The 18,042-nt window shown below is 39.8% G+C and overlaps 1 protein-coding gene across 1 annotated transcript in view; it reads left to right on the top strand.

Annotated features, from left to right (window-relative positions):
* The first annotated feature begins 2,803 nt into the window (after positions 1–2,803).
* LOC135475065 (protein Jumonji-like) overlaps positions 2,804–18,042 on the top strand; it is a 33,680-nt gene continuing 18,441 nt past the window's right edge. The window contains exons 1-11 of the mRNA XM_064754808.1: positions 2,804–2,912; positions 3,200–3,345; positions 4,148–4,428; positions 5,113–5,264; positions 5,765–5,955; positions 6,920–7,156; positions 9,341–10,178; positions 15,180–15,382; positions 16,320–16,390; positions 17,205–17,283; positions 17,778–17,910. Coding sequence (XP_064610878.1) covers positions 3,232–3,345; positions 4,148–4,428; positions 5,113–5,264; positions 5,765–5,955; positions 6,920–7,156; positions 9,341–10,178; positions 15,180–15,382; positions 16,320–16,390; positions 17,205–17,283; positions 17,778–17,910 — 2,299 coding nt within the window. The 5' untranslated portion in view covers positions 2,804–2,912; positions 3,200–3,231. The remainder of the gene's footprint in view (positions 2,913–3,199; positions 3,346–4,147; positions 4,429–5,112; positions 5,265–5,764; positions 5,956–6,919; positions 7,157–9,340; positions 10,179–15,179; positions 15,383–16,319; positions 16,391–17,204; positions 17,284–17,777; positions 17,911–18,042) is intronic.

Raw genomic sequence — 18,042 nt, forward strand, 5'->3', positions numbered from 1 at the left:
CCCCTGGCTGTACATCTGCCTTTGGGGTCATCAGAATTGTGTGTATTTGCTTCGTTCCGCTGGCTCTCTTCAGGTGGCAGTTTTTGTGCCAGTCAAACTAGCTCCTGACCAACTGCGCTCACTTCTTTACAGTGGCTAAATAAAGGCGCTAATATCAGCAAGATTTTTTAACACTGTACGCTGTAAAGTAGAGCCAAGACGGCGATTGCTGAACAGATATTAAAACCAGCCATGGTGTTTGTCCTAGTAAACAGAATTGTTCACGTTAATTGAGACAGTACAAGCAAAATTTTGGACAGAGGAAAAAAACGGACAGGGGAAGGTTGCTCCAGAATGCTCGTAATGTACTAAATCAAACACCTGGTGCAGAAAAAGTAGCGCCTGAAAACGTCGGTAGCCTGGTTGGACGATGTGAAGCATTGAAGCATAAAGTCGAAAGATATTTAATTGCAGCATACATTTGGGTGGAATTTAAAAGGCAACTCTATAAAGTACTTGATGATAATCTACTGACGTCCTATTAAAAAAGAGGGTGGGTACATACATGTAGTATGTCATACAGGTCTATTATATTTTAAGATATCAATAATGCTAGTCTGTCACACTAGAAATCCCCGTTTTACACCGTACTCAAGAGTATTTCACTAACGGTGGGAGGAAACCGGGCAGAGCACGCGGGAAACCCATGACCATCCGTACGTTGTTGCAAACCTTCCCACATACAACTGAGAGAGGAAGACGGCCTGAGCGAATATAAACGGATATGAAACAGATGTCCTCAATGCTGAATATTTTTTACATACAAATCTCAAACTACTAAATGTAATTACGGATATATTAAGCTTGCTACAGGGATGAAACTGCACATCGCATATGCAGTATTATTATATGGCGATTTTAACAATTTAAAGGACACATGAAAATGAACTTCAGAAAGAAGAATATTATTTTAAGGGAAAAGCTGTAACAAAGGCAAGTTTAGAAAAATCTTTTTTTAGACATATTTTATGTGTTTTAATAACCCCTCTATTTTCTGAATATTTTCCGTCAACATCTGGAAATTTTCGGTAACTTACTAGGAACAAAAGGTCAGCTTTCCGTCCACCCACCCACCCCCACTCCCAATTCGGGTTCTTTTCCACACACATTTGTGTTAAGAAAACTGCAGTTGAAAGCCAATTTTACGTCCCAAGACGAAAGCTGTGACGTTTTTTTTTGTACTTTTACATCTTACATAATGAGAAATAAAAACCAACCGTTTCACAGAAACCTTAGTAGGCCTACTGCCTACATACATATCATGCATACCCTACCTTACTGACTGAAAAGAAACACAGAAAAGGAACTGCTGCCAAATTTCAGCAGCCACTGGGAAACATACAGCTTAACAACACGGAAATCAGAATTATACAATAAATTTATAGCTCCCTCTATAAATGTTTCGGAAATACGTGCGACAATAACGAACTGAACACTAGCGACAGCTAGGCTAACTTGGGCACAACTAAGAGAAAAGCAGGATATATTTTTTATGATATTCTCGATACGCGGTTACAAAAGAAGAAGAAAAAGACTGAATAAAAATTGTGTTTTATGAGAATTTATATCTTTACTCTTTATGATTTGTAGGTTTTCCTGGTTTTGGCAAATATTAATCACTCTCCACCGTGAATTATGATACTGACGTTGATGTTTCGCCTGTGTTGAAACACTGGACGTAACCTATGGGAGTTAAATTATCGATAAATATTTATCGACATCGCTAATTCATTTATCTATATCGCTAATTCATTTATCGATATCGATAAATAATTAGTTTATATCGATAATTCTCGATTAAATGTTAACTTTACCCTTCATAGTAGCCATATTCATTCTCTCGGTTGGTAGGCATACTGCATGCAAACCGCCTCGTCTACAGGCTGGCCTACTATATATTTCATAATACTGGAGTCCACGATTAAATTTATCATATTTCATCATCTCTCAAAAATGTCCACGTGTAACTTAGCTCCTGTTTGGAAGCCGAATTGTGGATACAGTTTTACTATTGCCAGCATGTGTACAAATTGCGCGCGCCAAAGGTTACGATACACATACATGTACACAGTTGGGAGGACGTAGGCTAGTTTCAAAGCAGGAGACCGGCTTCCTCGCTTGGCGTTCAGCATGAAGGGGATAGTGCAACGGCTGGTTGACCCGTATCAGTATAATGGCTCGGGCGGGGTGCCTTACTTGCCTTTGGTAAGTCGTCACAGTGAAGCAGCACTAAATAAAACAGCGGTGGAAATCCGCCCTGCAACAAGGAGTCACATTACACATACATGCACCCTAAGGATTCCTTCGTCGTCATATGACTGAAAAATTGTTGCGTACGACGTTAAACCCCAAGCACTCACTCACTCACTCAAAGCAGAAGACTTGTGCATGTACCTTGTTAAGGTAATGACTTCCGCGATCGGTCGATCATAAGCATTCATAAAAAAAAAGTAAGATAAGTGTTAAATACACGAAAAACGGCACAGCACAGCGCTAGAGTTATTATATAAGAAAAAAGAAAAAAAAAGCGTAATTTAAGGGTATTTTGATTTGATGTTGGCGACAACCAGTGCCAGCGTTGAGCAGTCTCTGTGTGGAGCAGTCCTAGCGTGGACAACAGTACTCGTCAGCCTACATCCACGAGGGGAACGGAAGTGCATCCACCAGGAGAACGGCCCTACCATGGTGCTACGCCTCTTCGCACGCCTTATAAGCCGCAAGGTACGAGTGCGGATCGCACATGGAGAATGTTGATAGTCCAACAGACAGACGGGAAGACTTAAGGAACAAAGACACCACCAAGGGTTACGTTTGGGTGGACTTTTAAACGTTTCTCTGCAAGTATTTCTCTCATTGGATAATTCTGACATAGAGTAAGGTCAAAATTTAATTGCAACTTACTTGTTATCATTGCAAAACAAAGTTGATTGTGCTCGCTCACTGATAAAGTAGTCAACCCTTCTGACTTCTTCGCTTCGTCGACATTGAAGTTTAGCCTCTGTTTAAGCAGTTCACCACATTTCTAATAACGTATTCTTGTCCAGCACCTGACTTACGTTTTTTTATTTCACACCAGTTTTGTACTGTGTAAATGTTTTAACAGTTTCCCAAGGTTTAAAATGGAGGGTAATTCTTTTTTTTTTTTTTTTTTCCAAATTAGTACTGCTCAGTAGGCCTACTGTTATCACAACAATGACAAACAAACGTAAGAATTCTAGCCAAAGTACAGCGTGGCACAGCAAGGGGAAGAAGGAGGAAGATGTGCAGGCAAAGCGACCAAAGCGGCTGATCGTGACCAAGAATGTGGTAAGGGGTCCAGTCAACAATGAACCATGATAAGACTGAATTTGTCTCGAACACATGCCAAAATGCATGGGGTATGTAGGGGAGCATGTATAGTCATACAGATGCACGACTACGTGTTTTTGTAGTGTTGATTATACACATTCCCACATAGTGAAGAACTAGTCAATTCACGAAAACCAATACACACCAAATTATGGGTTATGCATCAACTTTTGCCAGCCAGTTTTCCGGTAGAGGTAAAGCACTTTGATGTTTTGAGCTGGTAAAGATTTTTTCCAGGCTTCAAAACAATCAGGACATTCACTATATAGCCACACCGCCTTCATGTAAGCTAGCTTATGAATTTCTGGCCCTACATGTAAAAACTAGGCCCTAAACTTGATCTTATTATAAGAAACTACAAGTTACAAATGACAATAATAGTACTATACTTGTAATTAAACAATTAAATGTGAAAGATTTGTTTGTTTATATGTAATAAGTTACATGTTTGTTTATAAGTTACAATGTTGTCAAACTAATAACAAAGACATACATTTTTGTGTATCCACTGATTTGTGAGTAGAACACTTCTGATTTATTAAGCTTTGAAAAAGGAGCTAGGTCTTGGCCAATCGATCAAGATGTTTGTATTTTTCAAACTCAACTATAGACTGCAGATGTGGGCATATCTCCACTCTCACTGTTAGATGGTTTACGCCTCACCTCATAAATCTGATCATCAGTGTATGCATATAGGTAGAAAGTTCTTGAGTACTATCAAATAAACAAATTAGCTGTGAGACCAATTGTTAATTACCAGGACGAGTCCACGGGGTTGTCATGGCGAGAAGAGACTGACCTGAAGAGAGCGCTGTATGCCTCACTCCAAGAGAGCAAACGCTTGTCACGTGGGCAAGAGGAAGAAGAGGGTGTTTCCCCCAGCACCAAACTGATGACTCACCACCACCACCAGCACCATGGCCGGGTCACGCGCGGCTTGATGGGGGCCCCTGTCCGCAAACCCAGCACCGTGGGCAGGTTCAACCAGGATGAGAGTAGTCAGGAGTCTGGTACCAGCTCCAGTACACACGAATCCAAAAAGTGAGCATGGGCAGGTTGTGGCAGCTCTACTTTACCTGTGGATGGAAGTCGTATGTTCAAATCCAGCTTTTAATGGCTTGGCTGTGGCTTTGCATCGGGGGTTTTCTTAGGTGACTAAAGGACAGTGTACTCAGGGCTGTTTCCTTCAACCATAATCCTCAGAAGACGTTTTTGTATTATTTGATTGGTGTGTTACGCCGTCTTCAAGAATTTTTGTCAAGTAGTTGAGGTGTGTGGAGCAAGATGTAGCTCACTTACCACAACTTCCAAGGATTATCACGCATAGATTCCAAGGTTGCTATCATAACTCTTGCTGCCTTGATGACAACAAGTGGACGACAGATTTCTGTGGGCCATTAGGATAACATTACCGGTGTTAAAGACCACTTGTCCTCTGCCAATACAAAGTTCACATGTGTACATCAGACATAGAAATGTCTGTCAGTTACTTTTACATGTACATGTAGGTCGGTGGTGTACTCTGCCTTCGGGGTATTGGGTGCTCATGTGCACCCATGAAACTGGTTGCCATCAGATAACTGATAAAATCTTGCATACTACATTTAAGAGCAATCAGATATGCAAATGAATAAACCTGATACCCATCATGTAAAAATGGCAAAGTGTTGCATGCATATCAATAATTTCTGCTCTGACATCACAATCTGCTTATGTGATTGGCAGGACAACTGTGCATGCTCAACGAAAGTTTGCACAGGGTCACTCCCAGCCATCTACCCCCAGCACCACCCCTGTGAAGGTTCACAGCACACCTGTAAAGCTGTTCTCCAAGCGTGCCAAAACAGAAGACTTCCTCACTTTCCTTTGTCTGCGTGGTAAGCCATTTACCTTTCTTACATCCATGTAGTTAGCCAGCAAATGAAAGCATTTACAATAAGACCTCTATGTCAGTTTAATATTTGTTTTAGTTTTGCCCATTCAAGCAAGAAGGTTGGTTCAATATCACAGCCTACGACACAGTATTTTAGAAATTGTCCTGCCTCTCCTCTTGCAAGAAAAGAGTTGGTATTGAATGAATAATAGTGATTGTAGTTCTGCTTGCAGTTGTTGTCAGGGAAAACATCAAATAGATATAAAAAAATGGTTAAAGTATTGTTGGAGATCACAATATATCTTCTCGTGATGTGACATACACACAAAACTTGATTTGTGGATATCTTAGCCATTTGTGGAAATGTTAGGCAGTAACTTGAAAATGGACAGTTGGTTTTCTCACTGAATTTACTGGCCCCTATTATACACATAAAATGTTTTACAGTATTTATACCAAAAACCAATCAATCAATCAGTCACTCTTGATTATTTCTGTTTCCAGGTAGCTCTGTGTTGCCACCACATCTAGACTTCTTCGGGTACTCTCGTGATGAACATCAAGCAGGGGAGTCCAGCCGCCCTAACACCCCAGGCCATGGGGTGCGCAGTGATAGCGGTGAGACAAGGGAGAGCACTCCAGACCTGTCCAGCTCCAGTGACAGTGACATGAGGGATGAAGTCCCGGAACTAGCCGTGAGTCATCTTTCACCTGTGGTTGTCATCGTTCATTGTCCTATCTGTATTCATATAGGCTTATTTAAGCTAGTTTGCATGTATTGTATTTCAAGTGAAGTTTAGCTTTTTTACACTTGTTGTTCATTGTTCTGGATCACAGCTCATGTTTTCTTGACCCTGATTGACTCAACCACCCTATAAGGCCACTTAAGAGTTTTCTGTGAAGCTGGATTAATGTTTTATCAAAGAAAAATTAAGTCTTGACATCAGAAGTATAATTTTAAGACCTTTGTACATACCAAAATTTAGGTGAAATACAGTATTTAGTGCAAATGATTTTAATTTGAGTGTTCTGTTGGGCTTAGTCAAACAAGTTTAGATTTGTTTGAAAAATATTGTGATGCCATAATTGAAACACGTGAGTATCACCACCAAAAATATAGTTTGACATTTATTTTCCTCAACTGATGTGGTTTTTGGGCAAAATTTCAGGTCCTTTTTAGTGCATATAAGTGGAAAAGGCATTGTCGCTAGAAGAAGTGATGGTGGGAGTTTTGGGGTTGATAGCTCTTGCAGTTTTTGAACAATGCTGAAAACATGGTGGATGTGAGAGCTGTAATTTAGACGGCCATGTCTCACCTCTTGACCAGTCATATTTCCGTAGTGTTCATTGTTCTGGATCACAGTTCACGTCAGCTGTTTTCTGTCATATGTATGTGAAACCAACTCTTAAGATTTAGGCACACCTGAAAAGTTCTGCCCAAGTGGCGATTCCCCACTCGCTGAATGGTGTCTCCCATAAATTTCATATTTGAAACCTTGATCTTGCATGTGAAAAAGTGTTTGTGTGATTTGGATGGCAAAGTTTTGATCCTTTTTGTTTAAGATTTCTTTACATTGGCTTTGGGTCTTGTATCAGGTGATTCTGATAATTCTCTTGTTTTCTTGTTTGTTTTAGACTTTGTTGAAATTATCTTTGTAGAACTTAATAATGAAGAACCAGCACACCCCTACAAGAAAGGCTGCACGGGCCTCTGCCAGCACCCCAGAGACTGCTAGAGGCCTGGCCAGCATCAGGCCCAGTGTGGCCAAGAAAGCCAACAAAGTTCCTGCCAAAGACCTACTCAGACGCAGCAAGGTCTTTCTAACTAAGCCCAACAAGATGTCCCCGCGAAGCGAGCGTGCTCTGCTCCGACACCAGCGCTCTCCATCCAAATCAGTGAGAACTCAAGCGTGTTTTGTAGATCTTGGTCATCCCTGTGACCCCTGTCCGTGTGATCTCAGTAGTGTAGATTGGTGTGAATATCATGGTAGCTTATCTCCGCGGCATGAGCAAGATATCTGTTATAGCTCTACACTAACACTCCCTTTCACCAGTGATACTGTGACAATACCACACCCACCCACTACCTGCAGCACTGGTGCTCCTCAAATAGCACGATGTCATAATAATGATACCACAAATTGTCTTCCTGTCCCAGGTTTAAATTGTATTGGTAAACCTTGTACCCCAAAAGGGATTGCCACATCTCCTTGTTTTAAAGTCCCCCTTGATCCAGATGTTGTGAATGAACCAGGCCTTACTAAACATGAGCTATATTATTCAGTATTTTCTTGTGAGAAACCTGTAGCACATGCCACCTGTGTTCCTCTTCCCTCTCCTCCATATAATGTACTGAAATGTCTAGATTTCAGCAGTCAGGGTTATCCAGCCAAAACTCAGTTAGACCCTGAAGTCCCCCAGACCCAGCTTTCAGTTTGTGTGGGTAGTCTCCCTTGTAAAGGAAACTCTTCAGCAGATAAGAGTTGGGCAGAATCTAAGGGCCCGTCACTTGCAGATGACCTCACATTTCCAGAACTTCGTCTAAATCTTTCAAATGACTTGTTTGAAGCGAACGAAGCAATGATGAACCTTTTTGAAAAGTACCGTTCAGATCTTCTTGATAAAGGACTGCCAGGCAAGTCTGAGGCACATTTATTAGTCCCAAATGATCACTTCAAGTCACAAGCCTTGTTGTTGTCTGAGGTGGAAGTGAATGTGTCCGATCCGGTGTACAGTGAAACAAAGGGCAGCCCCAAAGCTGTCTCACCAATGCTGGACAGATCTACACGTAGAACTGAAAGAGATCCCACCATGTCCAACCAGTGGGAAGAACAGGAAGATGGGAAAGATCATGATGTACATTCCTTGATGGGGAGTACATCTTTTTTTCAGGATCTAGAGGGGAAGGACAAATGTTCAACACAGCACAAATGTTCATTGAATGACAAATGTCCAGTGATGGAGTCAAACCTGGATATTAAGGAGGCAGCTGTCATGAACCCCCCAGGCAGAGGCACTACTCTCTATCCCCTACCCCCAGTTTGTGTGTCAGTTCAACCTTTAGAGGTATCCCCACCCATAGATAGTAACAAGTTGAAACATTGACAGTCTAACCCTTTGCAGCATGAATGCTTTCTGATGTACATTTACGATGTGTTGTGAGTTATACTACATGTAGTCTATAAACTTGAAGATGGAGCATTTGCAGTGTATCAGTATTTCTGGTCAGGTATGTTCACTGCTGAAATTATGAGCTTTGGGAGTGAAAGTTGCTTTATGTACAAAAGCAAAATGCTTGTCTTTCCATAAATTGTGTACAAGTGCATGTAACTGATTTGCAACAAAATGCAATTCAGTTAGCAAAGTAGCTTGCCTGCCAGAAAAATTATCAACTTCAGCTGATACTGCATCAGTTTATGATTGAAATACCCAATTGTAACACCTGATTTTAATACTACCTGCGCATGCCTCACTGCATGGCGTATGGGATTGCAACCCCAGATTTGCATCATGTAACCTCTGATCTGTATTTTATAACCTCTGACTGACCTTTGTGATATAACCCCTGACTGACCTCTGTGATGTAACCTCTAACTGACCTCCTTGATGTAATACATGTATTTGATTTGTGTAATATAGCTGTAATACTCACTTCTCACATTAACACAGTGGTGTAGGACTGGTACGTTCTGGCATGCTCAGAGGGAAAACAGGTTTAGATTGTAACATACCTGTTCATATCTTTTTAATGAGAAGCCTTAGTGAATGAACTCAGATCTCAGAAGAAACCATTGATTATGATGATCCCATCATAAAAAATTGAGTTATTGATAAATTGCTTTCAAATTGGCAGATTAAAAAAAAAAAGTCGCCATGCACATCTCATACATCTAGGTTTCTTTCTCATTAAGTTTAAAGTTTGAAAAAAATAAGCATAAGTATTGTTTGCTGTTGGAGAAACACATTCATTTTTATGAACATAAATTTTGATTTATGCAACTCTCCTATAAATATTTAACACAGTGCATAAAACACCAATCAAATAAATGTATAAACATCTGTTTGTTTGTGTTTTTCCAGGGTAGTGGCAAGAAATCAGGGTCTGATTTCAAACCCAGCGATGCAGTCTCCTCGAAACCTGTCCGAGCATCTGCGACTCCATCTAAAAAACGAATCACACCTCAGTCTCTGCCTATTGGCTCCATGCCTAAGTTCTATATTGATGATAGTGACAGTTCTGTTCAGTCTAGGGATTCCAAAGATACCACAACAAGTCGACGGGGAAAGCTGTCTATCATTCCCAAACCTCCCCAACCTGTCAAACAGAAATCAAAAATAATAAAGGGCAAAGATCAACCAAAGCAAGAAATACCAATAAAACCAACTGTCAAGCCAGCGAAGAAACTGTCATCGGTTAAGAAAGTCAGGGATAAAAAGAACGTGGCATCAAAAACAAAAACCAAGGAGACCGGTCCTTCTGGCAGGAAAGTCACAAGACTTAAGGAAAAGGGAGCAACCAATGTGAGGAAAAAAAGACGAGCAACTCTGTCAAAGAACTATGCAGAAGATGTGGATGATGACCTGGATAGTGTTGATGATCTGGAGGTTCTCAAGCACAGCAAGAAGACTTCACTGATGAAAAAAGGTCGCGACAAGAGATCAGAAAGTCGACGCAAAATTGTGGCTGCATCCCTTGCCAAAATGGCAGCATCTAAGAAACTGTCCAACATTAAGAGGAAGAAGCAGCAGAGTAAGAAGGCAAAAGCCGAGGTCAATATGGATGCGTCTTCAGCAATTGCTAGGAAGGCAAGACAGGCTAAGGCGGCTAAAGTCAGGGAGAGCATTGAAAGCCAACAATCACGACATTCTAATGTCAAATCAAGCGCTTCAAGTCCTAGACGCCGTGGCAGGCCCAGATGTGAGTACCAGTTCAAAACTTTATTCTGAATGAAAATAGATTTTAAAAAAATAGGCGTTTGCACAAAATTCATAGGGTTTTCAGTTGTCAGTGACAATATTGCTACACTAGAGATTGCAACAACAGAGAGTAATGGAATAAGGTTGTCTCCAAGCCATGAAATTTGAGGCAAGCTATCACACTCCTATCCAGAATGCACTCCTCAGATAAAGTTCCTGGAGGTGTGATAGTAAAGTCACACCCAACAAAATGAAATGTCTGAGAGAATGAATTTAGATGTGCTAAGCAAACTCCTGTTCTATGCAAGGGTGTGCCAGTTACTTTCCTGCTCAAAAACAAAAACGAAGTGACAAGAATTTGTGAGCAGAATATGATGGTTTAAGGCTGGTTATTGTTCATAGGTATGTGTAATTTTCAACTCATAGATAGTTCAATTGGATGAGAGGTTTTCTGAGAAAACCCTGGTTTCCTGTACTTGGTATTTAATGACAGAAATAAATGTAGCCTTGAACAGGGTCTTTGGCGTGAACCACCAAAGAGATAGTGTATATATTGCGAGGGCAAATGAATGAGGATTTAATAACTCATTCTCATTTCTCAGCAGGCCCTAATTCAGAGCGCCAGTTTGTCTACATGACGCAGTCAAACTCCAATCTATCCACACATCTTTATGAGGTCTCTCACCAACCACTTGTAGTTATTCCCCCTTACAAATGTAAAGAGTTGGCTTGACTTATAATGTACCTGTCCGTAGGTGTGTGTAGGTGTTCATGTGTGGTGTAATCATGTCAGCAAGGAAAGCATACTTTTCAGATATGCTTAACAATGTACCTCTATTCAAGATCATTTTCAGTTGTTCGTTATACTAAATTAATTGTTATGAGCGTAGCACTTGGGTTTAACTGTGTAGCATAAGTGTGCATGTATATGGGTGTATAGGTTTTTCGCTAGGTTTTCCGTCCCGTAAATGGACCCATTCCCCCGACAAAGCTATCAAAAATTCCTCCTGAGACATACAAAATAAGTGAACAAAAGAGTCGAATATTTGAAACCTTTTACGTATATGCTGACAGTAATAAATAGTTAAAGCACTCAAACAAGCCTATCTGCACATTCGCGAAACTCCTGGGTATACATTCACCATTCCTAAATCTGTCATCCTGTATCTATTTTTAGCATCTTTGTGTCCTTGACCTATGACGAAATACAAAACCTATAACCTATGACGGAAAGTGTGGGCATCACTCATGGTCACGCATGTTCCAGCATAATAACTAAAGGATGTCTAACCTCTCTCACAAAAATTATATTTGCAAAATTAGAAAGCGGGACTTAGAGGGCTGTCATGAAGTAACTATTGTATTTAAATAGGCAAAACCCCAAGATAGAGAACCACAGGCCTCCACATCTTCCGACACTGCGGAGTTTGAATCTTTATCAATCAGACGTGGGAAACTCGGACATATCTATAGTGTCTGTCAGGATCTTTTTCTTGCATTGTGAAAATACCTGTAAATAATATGTATATATATATTTGAAATATGGAACCTTCATTAAATATTAACCTACCAACTTAATAATTGGAAAAACTCGGCGAAGTGTTCGGGCAGAAATACGAGTAGACCTCTTCACATAAAATGAAGTTGGGTAGACTTACATACAGTGTCTGTGTGTAGATCAGGCGCTTTTTACTTTCTATACGTGAACAGATAAACAACGTTGACATTTGCACTGATTTGTCAGTTTTGCTAGTTTTAATGGTACAAAAAGGAGTTTAAGTGCTATGTTAAGCTATAAAAATAGTCCACATTTTAAAATATATTGGCCTGTAATGGTATAGAGTAAGATTGTGTATATACTGAAAGAAAGATCACAAAGCTGAAATAAATCTAAAGTACAACGTGAAAACACTTAATCAATCAGTTAATCAAGGAATCGTATCTATACCTGTAGATACGAGTCTGAATCCTTACTGTAAGCAAAGTACGTAGAGGTGAATTCAGTAAATGAGCTCCTCTCTATCCCTGGGCATTCTTCAGTTTACAAAAAAAAACGGTTGGATGTGCAAAGTGCATTCAACTTGCAATTAAAAAAACAGAAAGAAAGGGGACGAATCATGAATGAAAGTATGCTGTAAACTAATGGGTAAGGTTTTCCAGCTGACACAGGAAGCCAGCGAAAGTGTAAAGGAGGAAAACAGAAGGAAAATTCTTTTCAAGAATATATGCTGTTTACTCATCAGAAAAATTTAGCTTACACCAGTACTGTGTCTGAATTAGGCGATCTGATTGAAGACATTGTTATCACTTTGTCAATTCCCAGTAGTGAAAACTATCAGTCTCACCAAATTAATGAAGAAGTTTTCATTAACACTGGATAAATATATAGAGGAGAGTGATGTGGGAGAATGGTGACAGGCCGAAGCGTTTACAGTGCTGGCAGATGGAGCTATGTATACGACACAAACAGAACAACTTGTAATTCTCAGGCGGATGGTTAATTATGTGGAGGGGAAATCCTGGAGCAGAGCACCTTATTGTGGAATTCCTTGTGAACGGATCAATGCATCATACCTTTATGATCAAATCAAACAGGTGCTGGCAAGGAAAGGCATTAACATCACTAATCTCTGATTTGTTGGGTTAGATGGGACAAACGAAATGTCGGGAGCCAAGGGTGGACTGCATCAAATGTTTAAAACACGCTTCGCCGTACACTAAATACATTAATTGTAGGTGTCACCAAATGGCACTGATATTTATTCACCTTATGAAGACTTACCATGGCATACATTTCATGGATACAACCCTTATGACTTTTGGCAGCGTTTTTTGTTCAATCACTCTCGAAAAGCCATATGGATTGATCATGCCATCCACAACTCGATGGCTGTCCCGAGTATGGTGTATGATGGAAGTTCAGAAGGCCTTTGACACAACTGAAGTTCTTCTGAGATTTGGCATACCCCAAAACCTTCCACAAAATAAATCAGAAAGGTTATTGCATGGTACAACCGAGCTAAAGTCTCTGCTAGAAGAATATGCTGCACCAAAGCATGATATCTACCAGAACGATTCAACCGTTCCAGAGAGCCAAATATCAGTTCAACCACACGTAGATAGAGTCGAAGCTATGTCTGAGGTGTCGGAAAGTCAAAAACAGACGAAGAAAGAGGCCTTACTGGATCAGGATAAGTATACGCACTGGAAGTTTTTTATTTGACATCCATAAGCTGGATTTGGAGATGCAATTTCCAAATTGTTTTTCACCTCCTGGTGCTTTCATACTTGATTCCAACAGGGATGGCATCTGTTGAAAGGGCATAAGCCTACTAAACAACATCAAGTCCTGGTTTGCAAGGACGACTTAAACCTAAAAGCCTCAAAGCGCTTTTGCGCGTTGCTTCAAGTCGAAAAACGATGTCACATGAGGACTGGGATACGATCATTGATAAGTTTAAAGTCTGTTTAGTCAGGAAAATAGAATTTGAGAGAACTGGAAACCGACTGTTAATTAATGAGATACATTTTATATTCAACTGCTAGCCGACTATTGGCTGTCTACCTCCTCTCATAATAAGCCAGAGTTTTCATATCAAGCGTTCGGCCATTATGCATGGCCTGCACTTTGACGTAGCTTCTGTGTAAAATTGAATTACACTTGAAATAGTTACCATACAGGCATTCTAATGTGTAAGGAATAATAATGGTTGAAGTATTGGCTTATACATTTTGTGCTGTTTTATTTAAATTCTATACAATGATTTATATATATTATATACATTCATATACATATCTTCGCTGTAATATATACATAGATATATAGAGCCGCATCTTTTAATACGGTAATTGAGCAATCAGGTTAAGAATACAAGAGTCCAGATAAACAAAAAAACGCACAATGTTTTCATAAAATATCGCGCAGGTTTTACTAATTTTGACCCGTAGGTTTTTTTATTGGGATGCTGAAGTCCAGAACTTAAATAAGAAATTAAAAATGAGAAATAAAGATTTTATTGCTAATATCGCGCTGGTGGCAAAAATCTGCAAGAGGATAGGCCAAAATAAATCACATGAATAATCTCGCATTCTCCACTTTTGTGTCTCAATATTGTCATAAAATTTGGTGGTTTCAGAACAGGAGAGTTGACAATAGCAAAAACTGCACAAAGTATATATCTATTAACATTAATGCGAAATTTAAGCGGATGATTTCCAGTCCATGCATTGCGATGGTCTAACCTCTAGGCCATAGGCAAACATGTGGCCTTTGATGTGCAGTCTCATTTTGTTTACCCAGGGCAGTGATCTTCATGCCGTCTTCACAAGGTATTTTGTTGCAAAATTTGTTTGAGCTGCAAAGATGAGGGCCTACAATTTTTCAGCAAGCTGTTATAATATAGACGTATTTTTGTAGGTTTATTTCAGTAAGTTCACTGTAGGCCCTAGGCATAGCTTTTTGAGGGAAATAAATGTCTTTCAACAAAAGTGTATCGCATGTCCAGTAAAATTCGGAGCTAATGAAGCACCAGAAAAAATATGGAAGGTTGATTCCAAGTACTCTGCTACACTATTATTTTTATGACTTTTTTTTCCTAAAATTTTGCGAGATACCCCCCCCCCCTTGCACTCTCCCCCTTTGCAACCTCTTGTCCAAACACACTCAAAATTTATTGAGAAACCCTGTTGCATTTCTCAATACCTCTCTAAGGGGAAGGGCATAGCTGTTGTATGAATATCTTATGGCCAACAGGTATCTATTTTAATACATTTCCATCCAGAAGTGTATGATACAGCTGTCATATATATATATATATATATATAATCCAGAAGTGTATGATACAGCTGTCATATATATATATATATATATATATATATATATATATATATATATATATATATATATAATCCAGAAGTGTATGATACAGTTGTCATAAATACATATATATATAATTTGTATATAAACGTGTACCATATTTGGTGTTTCTTTGCCTCTCCCCAGCTCTCAGTAGCACCCCTTCTAAGGAGAAAGCTGACACCCCTACACATTTCCCAGCCCCAGAGGATGGAGGCCATATTGTGGAGGTACCTACATTCTATCCCAGTGCTAAAGAGTTCCTGGACCCGCATCAGTACATAGCATCCATACGATGTCAGGCTGAGCCGTATGGGATGTGTAGAGTTGTACCCCCTGCCTCGTGGAAGGTGAGCTCAGTGTTACTAGGTGATGTTCACATATCGGAAACAGCCCTTGCCCACCAGTGTACTGAAGTACATTGCATGCATATGCCCAAATTTTCAAAATCTTGGACATTCTGAAATTTTCAGCTGTAACTAAGCAGTTGTATTTGTCAGTTGTTCTGTCTGTCAGTAGATCTGGCAAATTTTTGATATCTCATATCTTTTTAATAAGGCCTCCAGTGTAATTAGTAGTGCTAACAGAACATATGTTGGCCATCTTTACCACTTGCTACATGTAGTAATGCCTATTAGCATGGAGTAACATTTATGAATGAGTAATTAGCAGTAGCACTGAACATTGCTGAAGTATGTTTTATGGCTTCTTTAATTTTCAGGTTTATATCTTGACTTTTCCAGAGATCAAAGTATTAATAAGCATTTCATTGTAATGTTTTAGAAATAAAATATGTTCACTCATCTAAATTTTCTGATTAATATTTTAAAATGAAAATGCGAGACTTCGTCTTAAAGTCTGTTCTTTCACAAAATGAAAGAAGAGTATTCTTCCTCCATAGATATAACTGACCGTGACGCCACACGTGGATGTAACTGACCGTGACACCACACGTGGATGCAACTGACCATGACACCACACGTGGATGCAACTGACCATGACACCACACGTGGATGTAACTGACCGCGACACCACACGTGGATGTAACTGACCGCGACACCACACCTGGATGTAACTGACTGCGACACCACACATGGATGTAACTGACCAGGACACCACACATGTGGATATGACTGACCACAACACCACACATGTAAAAAAATTTTAAGTATGGCCATAAACAACTGTCCAGCAAAATAAACGTTCATTTGGTTGTCTTTGTAATATTTGTGTTTTGCACCTATGTTGACATTGTCTTAATCATAATTTGCAATTTTGTATCTCCAGCCTGAGTGTAAGGTGAATGATGAGTTACGCTTCACCAGTCAGTTGCAGTACATCCACAAAATGCAAAACAGGTGAGGCAATACATAAAACACATTACTAGTACATGGACACTGCACATGCAACAGAGTAGTTCATGGAATGGGCTGGGCATGTATAATATCAACCCAACCATGTTTAATATGAGCCCACCCACATGAAATATGAGCCCACCCACATGAAATATGAGCCTACCCATGTGAAATATGAGCCCACCCCCATGAAATATGAGCCCACCCACATGAAATGAGCCCACCGATGTTTAATATGAGCCCACCCATGTGAAATATGAGCCCACCCACATGAAATATGAGCCCACCCATATGTAATATGAGCCCACCCATATGTAATATGAGCCCACCTGTGTGTAATATGAGCCACTTGAGCGTACTGTAATTCTTCAACCTTTTCGTATGTTTGCTAGTGTTTATTCAGGCATATGGTGAAGGTATTATTCTGTGTTGGTTGATAAAATTGTATTTTTGTGAAACCTTAACACTGGCCAATCCAACCAATGTAGTTTTGTCATAAATTCATAATTGCACTGAAAGTTGCTCTTTCATATGCAAAAAGGTGAGGAAGTGTGTGGAACTACCTGTGTTTAATGTGTGCCCACCCATATTTAATGTGTGCCCATTTATGTTTAATTATGTGTGCCTAGCTGTGTGTAATTTTTGGCCAACAACGTTTTTATCCTGTTATCAACCTAAGGCTACATGTGATTACCATAAGGCTGCCTGTATTTATCCAATGCTAATCTGTATTAACCCATGTTAAACTGTGTTTAGCCTTCTGCTACCTGTAATCACATTTGTTTGATGTTACAGGTGGGGACCAAATGTCCAACAGATGGAGTGTATCCCGTAAACACCTGGCCTCAATTAATGTGGAGCTGATCAGCCTCCTCTGGTATGTCAGCTTCCTCCATGTACCACAATAACAACAAATTTGATAACTGCACTGGAAACTGTTCAGTGTTCACTACACATATCGACTTCTTACAGCTGGTACAGCTAACTGTACCAAGTGTTTGTGGCTTAATGTTCAGTTTTTTAAGTTTTCTTCTCCCTTTAAACAAAATTTTAGGGGTGGTATCTCAATACGGCATGTATTGAGCTGAAGTTTGATGTGGTTATAAAGCACAATGTCGCATGGGGGATGTACCATCGCTCATGCTGTGTGTGCACATTAATTGATGTAATTTACCAAATTCCACAATTTCAGTACTTTATGTAAGGGCCAGGCCTGAAGTTGTGCATTAATGTGCAAATTCTTTGGTAGCCTTGCTGCCAAATCTAAGTTCAGCATAACAGTTTGTACTGGTTACACCATTAGTGCTGATTTTAAGTTACATGTGCTATGAAACATGCCTGTGTACATTGCTGGTCTGTATTCCTAATACTCCCATCTCATGACTTACAGATAGGTGGGATTGAAGTGGACCTGCCCAAACTACTACACACCATGCAGGTGTTTGGAGGGGCTCAGAACGTTGGTGACAAGAAGACCTGGATCAAAGTCGCTGATGCCATGAAAATTCCTAAACTTGTAAGCTGTATAGTTGCTGAGGGAATAATCCCTCGAATAGTCACTGCACATGTCCAAATCTTAGGCATTAGGTGACCTTAATAAGCCTATACTAGAGATTTTTGTCAAAAAATCACTCTCTGTCCAATAAAATAGCTCA

The sequence above is a fragment of the Liolophura sinensis genome, chromosome 9 (assembly GCF_032854445.1).
Source record: "Liolophura sinensis isolate JHLJ2023 chromosome 9, CUHK_Ljap_v2, whole genome shotgun sequence".
Taxonomy (NCBI): Eukaryota; Metazoa; Mollusca; class Polyplacophora; order Chitonida; family Chitonidae; genus Liolophura; species Liolophura sinensis.